This window comes from Convolutriloba macropyga, chromosome 3, assembly GCF_964194025.1.
Source record: "Convolutriloba macropyga chromosome 3, txConMacr16.3, whole genome shotgun sequence".
Taxonomy (NCBI): Eukaryota; Metazoa; Xenacoelomorpha; order Acoela; family Convolutidae; genus Convolutriloba; species Convolutriloba macropyga.
The window spans coordinates 17,727,502-17,738,627 of record NC_134470.1 but is presented as its reverse complement, the minus strand read 5'-3'; the positions used below and the strand labels follow the sequence as shown (position 1 = coordinate 17,738,627).

Below are 11,126 nucleotides of genomic sequence, written 5' to 3'. Positions count from 1 at the left end.
CTCATGCCACAACTCGCACGAAGTTAATTAGCTATGCTTTTGCTCAAGATGAGTAAAAAAACTATTGCATGTTGCTCGTTTCCCAAAAACTGAAGTTCAACCATAGTTATCCCTTCAACCGTGATTCGAGCCAACGAATGGTTGGGTCTGAAAATGAGTCCTGATAAAAGTAGCTAATTTATTGAGAACTAACAACGACAATTTAGGACAATTAACCACGAAAAAACTGCACTAAACGTTCAAAAATCTGTTGACTTGCTACTTGCGAAAACCAATCAGTCAAAAATCAATTATCGAAGACGTATAATAAAATTTTCATATAGCATTTAACACATCATTCACAAATAGAACAAATAGAGAAAAATGTAAAAATCAGTTTGTGTTTTCCTTGTTCCGAGCCTTGATGTCTTTCAAGGCCTGCTGAGCAGCTGCACACTTGGCAGCTCTAAGATTGATTCCAATTCCTACATACGATGACAACGCAGCGACTGTCACTCTGACTTGCACTTTATGATCCATCGTGTCCTGCATCCTTTCGAACGTCACTCTACCCGGTTTCAACTCCATCAATTCTCGCATAGGAGAAACTGGAATGTTCTCAACGTACAACTCCATTGTTGGCCACATGATAGGCTTCAGAACACGCCAGACTACGTTTAAATCTGAACATCAAGACTATGCAATACCGTAACTGCTAATTAAACGCCTGAATAGTCTCTACTCATTGACCAGGTTAGAATCATTACTACTAATTTCAGCAGGGAAAAAGCTAGGTAAAAAACAGAAAAAGCTAGGTAAAAAAACATTCAGCGATATAATATTAAAGCTTGTTAACATTCATTCCGCAGAAGCCATTTAAGAGGGACATTTACTGCACACATAACTTCCTTTGACCTTGAACTAATTCAAATTAAATTTAAGTTTTAAAGTGCAAAAGTCATTTCATTGAGTGAGGTAAGTCACGTATAATCAAAATCTAATCACGCAAAAGATCCTTTGCTAGAGAGAAAAAGCGAAATGACGTCACGCGCACAAACGCCGTTATCGAGAGGAAGAAGTATTTCAGAAAATTTGATTTTTCAGCTTTGCTGTGTGAACAAATGTAAAACGAAAAAGAGCGCCAGACGACTAAACAAAAAACATAGCAGTACCAGTCCCGACGTACGAATCAAAGAAATTTCATTCACTAAACAAAAAACTAGACCTAGTTGGAAATTTGGTTCAAACAAAAAAACTAGGCCCAGAATGAACTATGAATGGATTGGAAAGACAATTAAGAAAACCGGCCCTAAAATTGAAAAGAGCAATAAAAACCAAAGTGAAATAGCCGCATGTGAACAACAAATCACTAGCGAGAAAGCGAAATTTTTCAAAACATCGTTTTCTCACTACTTTAAAGTTAGAGCAAAAAATTTCACGCAGCAAAACCAATCGGTTTTTCGCTGCACTTCCTGTTTCGAAGTGACCAAAATCACTTCTTTAATTTGACTTGATAAACCATGAAGATATGTGAGCATATCTTAAAAAAAGACAGCGCCCCAATACAATTCAAATTCTTTGAATTGTAAAAACCAAGAGCACCGCAATATAGCTCCGCTCAGCTTACTACTTCGCAGCTATAAAACAATGTTCTTGAGTGAAGAATGTCCCCTATGATCGAATCTAATCACACAAAAGACTTACAAGCTTTTGCTAGGGAGAGAGAGAGAGAGAGAGAGAGAGAGAGAGAAATGATTGCAAGTCATTCAAAAATCAACACTTTCAACTTTGCTGTGTGAACAAATGTTAAACGAAAAAAAGCGCCAGTGAACAAAAAAAACAGCCAACAGATTTCCGGAAGCGACTAGAAGCTTAAAACATTTACAAACAAAACCCTACTTATAGCCAATACCATTACCTCTCGTCTGGAAACAATTGTTCATTGGACTTAGCGGATTAAAATATATTTGATACAAATTCGAATCCCTGTAGTAACTAGAAATTTGATACAAATTCGAATCCCTGCAGTAAAGATTGAAGCTTTGACAACATTAAAAACATAACCGGCAGATTACAGGAAAATAGCCGCCGCTGACGCAAATGATGCACATCGGAATTGAAACAGAAAAAGACAGAATTTAAACCGAGTTTTTTTGCAGTGTCAAAAAGTGCTCTAATTTGGCGTAGAGTTTCAGTTAGATTCTAAAACTGTACTTAATTCAGCTTCTAAACTGAAAACTAATAAGCTTAATACCAATGTCAGTCAGTGAACTTTGACAACCTAATGCACAATGACTTAATGACCGGACTTTATCGGCTTAACCCGTCTCTTTTGATTTTGATCTTTTGACATTGACCGTATTCACCACATTGCGTAATTCAATGCGCGATAGAATTCATCCATTCAGTTGAAACAGCGAGTTAAGTAAGCCAGAAGTCAAAGGTGAAAATCGTGACTCATGTAAAACGATAAACAGGATCAAAAGGTAAAGAAAATTAAAAGAACATAGCAGGACAAGTCCTGACGTACAATTCAAAGAATTTTTATTGACTAAACAAAAGACTGTGACCCCTAAAAACCGAAAGTGACCCCTGATCAGACCATTCCCATCCGGAAGTGACCTCTGATCAGACCATTCCCATCCGCAAGTGACCTCTGATCAGACCATTCCCATTCGCAAGTGCCCTCTGATCAGACCATTCCCATCCGCAAGTGACCTCTGATCAGACCATTCCCATCCAGAACCAAAACCCAGACCATTTCATTTTGGTCTGGGAACACACCGTGTGCATTGGACATCGTATGATCAGAGGTCACTTCCGGATGGCACTTCACCCTGCGCTAACTAGTAGGGCTGGAAAAGTAAACATACCCGGCAGATTGCCGGAAAATAGCCCCCGTTATTCCCATAACTCTATTGGGACTGAAAGAAAAGAAAATATCAACAAAAATTGATTTTTGTACAAAAACATTTTTAAGTGCCATTTAAATCGTAATTGAACATACTCCTGTCTCTCAGTGAGAGGCTACAGTGTCCAATATCAATACCAATAAGCATTATAGATAGTAACTAAAACTTATGAGAACAAAGTTCAAGTACCGGGCATCTAAAAATGGGTTTTATGGGTTTATCCCGTTTCTATTTCTGACTTTGATTTTTAATACTGACTCTATTCATTTTGAATTGCTTTTCTGAGCAGCTGCTGTTTAAAAGGACTTTGAGCAGAATGACAGAAGTGTGAAACTAGCCTAGAGAAGTCAAAAAGATATCACGCAAAATGTTGAAAAAGCGGCAAAATGGGTAAAGCGGAAAAAAAGTTCGACGAAGTAAAAAAATAGGAGCGCTATAATAGCCGGCTGAGATGAGAACGGCTATTAAAAACAGAATGATAATGTTATTCAGCCAAAAAAGGATGTTCCTCTGCAATTAACAGAGTAAAATCAGTTTGAAATTGGAAGAAAAATTTAATTCTGAAAAATAGACTTGGACAGGCCGATCTCTATTTTGGTCTCATCAATGCATGGAAAAGAAAAAGAACATAGCAGGACAAGTCCTGAAGTACAATTCAAAAAATTATCATTGATTAATCAAAAGGCTAGACATAGAACGGACTATGAGTGATTTGGGAAAACCATTTCCAACAAAATCAGATCAATATTAAAAAAAGAAAATCAATGTCAAAATGCCACAAATGAACAAAAAACCATAAGCGAGAAAGGGAAAACTGGTTCAAACAAAAAAAACTAGGTCTAGAATGAACTATGAATGGATTGGGAAAATCATTAAAAAATATCCTATCCAAAAAAAAATCGAAAAAACAGTAGAAATCAAAGTGAAATAGCTGCATGTGAACATTAACAAGCAGATACAGAAACGTAAACCGACTCATGTCGGAAGAACTGCTCTCGAACGACAAGCGGGTGGAAGACATTTGACCCCGCCGGGACTCAAACCCTTGACCTGCAGATCCATAACTCATTGAAATACCCACTCGGCTATCAGGCTCTTGTTAATCATATGCTGCAACCAATTTTTATCAGAGTGAGAGCAATAGAGATCACTCAAAAATGAAGACCAAAAGCGTGGAATTCATTTGAGAAGTCAAAGAATGTTCAAGAAGAATAGCGCAAAAACGGTCAAGCGAAAAATTAGCATAAAAAAGACCACGTTGACAATAATTGCTCTGAACTTCGTTTTTAAAATCCCAATTGGGAAACAAATTTTATATGAATGTCAAGAACCCGGCGCCAAAAAATTGAACTATCAGTCACGAAGAAATTGATATCAATCAAAAAAAGCAATGTTTTTTTTTCTAGTAACTCAAGCCAAAATACGGAAAAGCACACAAATTCGACATGAAACCGCCAAAATGGGAGAGGTATGTGCAACCTTTCAACAATATCACAAAACGTCAGAAACGCAACCATTCAATAAAAATTATTTAGACCACTTTGCCATAAAAATGATTATGTCAAAAAGTCAGATCTAAGGCAGGGAAATAAAAGCCAAAAAATTACGCAAGCTGCTCAAAGCGTCACAAGCTCTTAAACAGAAGCGTAATTACAACCGAAATCACTGTTTTGTTTTAAAATTGGGTCTTTGCCCAACCAGATTTATTTAAAAGATCGTTGACAAATTTCACCCTTGTCATAACGAGCAAGATTTGAGCATTGCCATCATTGAAGCAAGCTAAGATAAAAGCTATCACAGGACCAAGCAGAAACGATGCAAAAACACAAAGAATTCAAACTAATGCAAAATAAGACATGAAAATACAAAGGCAAAGGATAATCATCAAAATCGAGCACCAAGAATCTTTAAATTCTCCGATCTGCATAATGTTGAAAAAATCAAATGCGAACCATAAAATTTCAAAAAAAGAAAAAGTCTAAACACAATAAATAAAATATGTGTCTTAAGAAACTACAATGATAAGGAGAATACGGACGCATTTTAATAAACAAAAACAAAGTAGAAGAAAAAGATTTGATTAATTAGCATTCGAGGCTGAAAAACTTTCAAGATTCGAAACAATAAAAAAAATCCAAAAATATCAAAATAGTGTTAAAGTTGCCATTGTGAAACATATTTTCAAACCTTAACGTCCTGGCGGTGCCCAAAAAACGTTTTCTAATAATAAAAACAAAAAAACCAAGAAACTGGGAAAAATTGGACAATAACAGCCCAATTCGAGTACTATGTGTTTAATTCCATTGAACAAAAGGACCTCGCGTTTAAAATGGGCGTTCAACGCATGTATTATCAAAGAGAAAATAACATATGAACTTATTGTTTTTTTTTTAAAAAAAAAAGTCCGGCCAATTATCCTAAAATAAAGAAATTAATGAAGTACCGTCGTTATATAAAAAATTGATAAATATCTGCCTCTGTTGCGCTTGAAACAACTTATTAGGCTTTCAAAAACAATGTGGCATCAATTGCAGAAGCCTATATATTAAAGCAGCATCGATCAAGAACTATTTGTACAAGAAACAAACGAGTAAAATCGGGCGATTTGCTCTCAAAAGTCCGCCGAGTGGTTTGCTTCGATTCCTGAGTGGGTCAAACTTTTAAGATTAAGAACCACCCTCCAGGCCATGAATTTGTCTCGGACGCAAAATTGGTCAAGCGAAAAATTGCATAAAATGCCCAGCTTACAGATTAGCAGCTATAACAATATAACAAGAAATTGAGTTCAGCCGTTAAAAATTCTGAATGTTCCAGATTACAAAAAATGGTTTTTTTCACCCCCAGCCTGTTTTGCTCTGCCAGCTTCTACCACCAAACATAGTGAGGTAAGTCACTGATGATCAAAATCTAATTACGCAAAAAACTTTTGCTAGAGAGAGTGAGAAATGACGTCACGCGCGCAAAAGCAGTTAGTGAGAGGAAGAAGTCATTCAGAAAATTTGACTTTTCAGCTTTAAGGTGTGAACAAAAGTAAAACGAAAAAAGAGCGTCAGACGACGAAAAAACCAAGAGCACCGCAATATAGCCCCACTCAGCTCACAGCTTCGCAGCTATAATAATTTTTCTGAACATAAACCGACTAATGTCGGAAGAATTGCTCTCGAACGACATGCGGGTGGAAAAACATTTGACCACAATGGGATGCAAAAAATTGACCTCCCGATCCCTAACCAGAAGCACTGCGCACTCGTCTATCAGGCCTCTGTTGTTGCTATGCTGCAATCGATTTTATATTAGCAACAAGCTTTAATTCGGAGTGAGAGCAATCGAGATCACTCAAAAATGAAGACGAAAGCGTGAAAAATTCACTTGAGAAGTCAATCAAAAATGTTCTAAAAGAAAAGCGCAAAAATCGTCAAGCGAATATTTTGCATGAAAAAAAGACCAACACGTTTACAATAAGTGCTATGAACTGTGCTCAAAAGCAATTAAACAATAAATTGATATTTCATAACAGTGAAGCTTTGTTTTTGTGATGTAACTAGGAGAGCGCCAAGAAATTAGGACCGGCAACAAAAAGTCAACGGGAATATAACCGACGAGCCTCGCGCGAGTTGCTATCAAACGAACATTTTTTTACATGAACTTGTATTTACTAACCAAAACCCGAGTCAATATAGACAGCAGCCGCAAGTGACTCAAACACATCACCGAGAGGCTTCGGAACTTCGAGTTCCTCTATCGAGTCCAGACCCAGTCTCAAATCATCCGATAAGCTAAATTGCAGCTGTTTTTGATCATCAGAATTTTCACTTTTCTGGGCACCTGATGCATTCTTTTCTTTAAACTTGATGAATTCGTCGATGTGACTGTACAATAGTGATGACTTGTGCAGTATGTACATGTGGAGATTGTTTTCAGCCGCCAAGGAGGCGAAAATTATATTATTCACAAGAGCAGCTCTCATATCTGTGACTGCACCCGAGGAAAAGTACCTTGCATGGAAAAATACCTCTTTCGTAATAATGAAGTCCAGCACAGCATCGCCAATAAACTCCAACTGCTGGTAATTTCTTAAAGTCGGGTAGGAATCTGACATAGTTGGGTGGGTGAATGCCTCGATTAAGATCCGTTTGTAGTTGAACTCGTATTGCAATATTCTCTCAACATCAAACAGTCGACGTGTATTATAAAGATCATCCTCTAAATCTGACAATTTTCCTGAAACAAGTTCTTCGTCAGATCCATGATTATTCTGGTTCTTACTGCAAACAAACATAACCAACCATCGTCCGAAGAATTGCTCTCGAACCACTAGTGGGAGTTCTAAGTGCAGCGCGCTCTAGCGGGGGGGGGGTAGGGACAAGGTAAACTGGAGGAAGGCGGGCTAAGAAAATTGGTGCGGCGCTTCAAATTATGTCATTAGAGGTTCTTATATAACGCTGAGATTTAAGTGTGGAAAATGACACCACTTTTGACGAACTTTTAGTAGTGAACTGCCGCTACTTGAGTTCAGCTGCTGACATTTGTGAATGAGAGAAATTTTGATCACGCAAAACGAAAAAAAGTCGAAGGGCGCAAAAGTTACCGGAAAAGTCAAAACGGTCAAGCTCCAAAATTTGAATAAAGAAAAGAACACTGCATTAATACATTCAGACCCGTAATCAGAGAAGAAATACAAATGTGGGAAGGGTAAATCTTCGTATCAGATTTTTAATTATCAGAACAACTAATATCTTTGTCCAAATTTGAAGCCGTTTGCACCTCACCTCTAAATGGTTCAATTTAAAACAGATTTCTCAAAAAAAGATTATTAGTCTTTCCCTGTAAATCATATCACCAGTTCTTTGGTTTCTGTTCACCTTGCCAATTTGAGATCTCAAACCAGTAAAAGCTGGTGCACTGTTGTTAATGTATATATTGCACAAAACCTTTTTTCTCAACCTTACAATTACGATGTTAGGTATTATTTGCAGTTGGCTTACTGATGTTTTCTTAGTTTTGCAAGATTCTCCCAATTGAATTGCTTCCACCAAGGTTAGCAAAAGGAAAGGTGAATACTGAGTGCGAAACCCTTGACGTTCAATAAGAGGAGATTCTTTCAAGGAGACCGTCTAGATAAATTCCTTTGAGCAATTTTTGGTGCTATATTGATCTCTAATATGCTGTTTACACAATAACAAGAATTCATGTGAGTCTCCTTGAGTGAAAGTAGTTCTGAAGTGACAGAAATTCGTTGGATGCATCGCCTTTAGCGGTCATCAAATTGTTACAACTAGAATCCATCAAATTGTCGTCAATCCAAGAACTGGATCTTCACCCACAAGTCCCCCCCCCAAGAAGGTTCTGCTGCAGCCAATCGCAATTTACCTTAGCGGTGGTGGCAAATGTCAACTCATAATTAGTTCAAATAGCATCAGCGTATGGGGGTTTCAACAAAGGAGCACTAAAAAAAACAGAAAAACAGCAACTCACCTTGGAAGCGTTCAAACGATGATTCGCTCTCAACAACCGGCAGACTCAGCCACTTCATCAATTTGAATGCGGCTTCAGAGCCAGATTGCACAAAATAGCACCCAATCAGAGCTTCAATCACATCGGCTATGCTTTTATCCGAGAGACAATTTTCCATGTAAGGTGATGGCAATGCGCTTTTATCGAATCCAGATTTCGTTTTCCTGCGAGAATTCGAGTTTGAAAGCACAGCAGAAGCACTCCATGTCCCCACACTGGACCCAGACATTACAGGAGGTGACAAGATTTCCCCCTCCGGATCCAAAAACAAGTCTTCAATTTCTTGATCCATTTCAGATTGGTTCACACTAGACAACAGATCGTCAGATAATGAAAACACTCCGAAGGGGGATGACATTGTACCACCATTTCGAAGCACAGCGCTCCCATTTAAACCGTTGATTCCATTCGTTCCATTCACAGGCATGAGGTTCGAAATGCCGTCTGCTCCTGATGGACTTCCGCCGACATCCAAAGTTCCCCAGTCCAGACCTCCTTGGGTATTTGATGTGTTCTGTGACCAGAGCCTGTATGTTGCCGAATTGACAGCATCCGGATTTGTATTTGTCATGTCTGCAGCACCAGAAGCGTTAATATTACTGCTCCATACACCAGTCTCAACAGAGCTCCAGGCTTCAGAGAAATTCAGCTTAACTCTCTCGTTTTCCAATTCTGCGGGTTCGTCGTTTGTTAGGTAGACGTAAGCGGGCGGTAGCCAGTTGGATGATGGGTCAAATGTTTGATAGTAAACACATCCGGGAAAGTTCTTCTCAACTCCGATCTTGAACAGATTCTCATTGCTGATGTATCTGCATCTCCTCACTGATAATTCTCCACTTGACGAATCTTGGTGTGTCACAGCTAAGGACACAGACGTTACAAATTTTAGAAACGAATCACCGATGGTTTCTACGCGTTCCAAATTTGTTACGTCAGTACACGAGGCCATCGTGAGGCACTGCAGCACGTGCAGGGAAGAAGGGACACATGTAGCACACGAAGGGACATCGAAACCCTCCTGAAATTAAATTACAGTAACGCCCACATGTTTTAGTTATAAATTTAAACCTGTTAGAAGGTTGAGAGAGAACAACCTAATCTAAATTGTGCATAAGATAAGCTTGACAAAAAGCTCTACTTGTTCAACGTATACGTGGCTAGAGAAAGGAAGCCTTGAGGAGCAAGAAAGAACATGGGTTATAATAGTTATAATGGATTATAAGAGATGCCCAAGTTCGAGGGCTTAAGACCAGGTGTAAATGGGTAGCACACTAGGCTTGCGAGTAAGAGATGCGGGTTCGAATCCAGTAACGAAGAAAGGAATGACGTTGACAGTAATTTAGACCTAGGTAGTTGAGAGAATTTGTGGCGCCATTGGCTCATAGTTTGGATAGTGCATACGGTCGTCATGCAAAACGAATTATTTGTGGTAATAAACAGTTTTTCCGAACTTTGCTTCCAATTTGAATAAATGAGCTTTAGCACTGACATCTACATCCTTTACAACTGGTTCCATATTGCTTCCTGTTAATGTATAATTCTGTCTCAGGTCCATTTATTATACATAGCGCATTGTCCAAGGCATTAATGACAATGAACTTCCTGTCGGTCGTGCGGTGTTACGGGTGTAATGAGGTTGAGGGGGGGGGGGGGGGCGAGGAGTGGGGCTGAAGTAGAAGGAGGTCAAACTCAGTTTCGGCGAATCGGATACATAGAGTCTAGTAAGGAGTAAGGCTCCAAGAGAACTTAATGCTCGACGGTCTTTACCAGTCTATCCAGTATTTGGGGACGATTGTTAAGTTAAAACGGTCAGACGAAACATCGGTCAAAGGAAACTTCACATTTAAAAAAAGACCTCAGGACTAACATAATTGCTAAAAAATTGTTTAAGAACAATGAAAAAACATAGCAGGACAAGTCCTGACGTACAATTCAAAGAATTTTTTTTGACTAAGCACAAAACTAGACATAGAACGGACTATGTTGTGAAATCCGATCCAAAAATTGAAAAAAAAACAGTAACAGTCAAAGCGAAATTGCCGCATTAGAACAAAAACCGCTAGCGAGAAAGCCAATTTTTGTTCAAACACCGTTTTCTCTTTGTACATTAAAATTAGAGCAAATAAATTTCACGTCGCAAAACCACTCGCTTTTTCGCTCCACTTCCTGTTTCGGCGTGACGAAAATCACTACTCCAATTTGACTTCAAAAATCATGCAAATGTGTGAACAAATCTTAAAGAAACATAGCCAGAAGAATTCCGGAAACGACTCGAAGTAAAAAAAAAACTAACGTCCCTAAATAACAAAGCTTATCCTACCGAATGACCACAATAAATAACAATGCTTTTCATACTGAATAACACAACACTTTACAAGACAATGAAAAAGAACAAGGAAGGCGCATCGCACCAGAAAAGACGATAAAGCATGTATTAAAAATTTTACACGGAGTTGCCAGCTTAAAAAACAACGTTTCACGAAAACCCATGCGATACGTTCAGTTTTAATTCGATCAACCATTGCAAGCTGAGAGAAAAAACCAACACCAAAATTTCAAGTAGAGAAAACGGAGGTAAGGAAATGCAGAACAAAGCCAAAAATATTCTGTAAAATTGCAACAAAAGTTAGCCACAAATTGTGGATCAACTGCCATCATGCTGAATCCAAATCATTATAAAAAACTTTTAATACTACTTCTGGTCGGCGTCCACCAATCCAA

At 38.4% G+C, this 11,126-nt stretch overlaps 1 protein-coding gene across 2 annotated transcripts in view; it reads right to left on the bottom strand.

Moving 5' to 3' along the window:
* Nucleotides 1–275: 275 nt before the first annotated feature.
* The window catches only part of LOC142336016 (endoribonuclease Dicer-like), a 28,131-nt gene continuing 17,280 nt past the window's right edge, over nucleotides 276–11,126 (bottom strand). For both annotated transcript variants that reach the window (XM_075384482.1, XM_075384483.1), the window contains exons 10-12: nucleotides 8,367–9,423; nucleotides 6,552–7,112; nucleotides 276–662 (exon numbers count right to left, since the gene is read on the bottom strand). In XM_075384482.1, coding sequence (XP_075240597.1) covers nucleotides 373–662; nucleotides 6,552–7,112; nucleotides 8,367–9,423 — 1,908 coding nt within the window. In that variant the 3' untranslated portion in view covers nucleotides 276–372. The remainder of the gene's footprint in view (nucleotides 663–6,551; nucleotides 7,113–8,366; nucleotides 9,424–11,126) is intronic.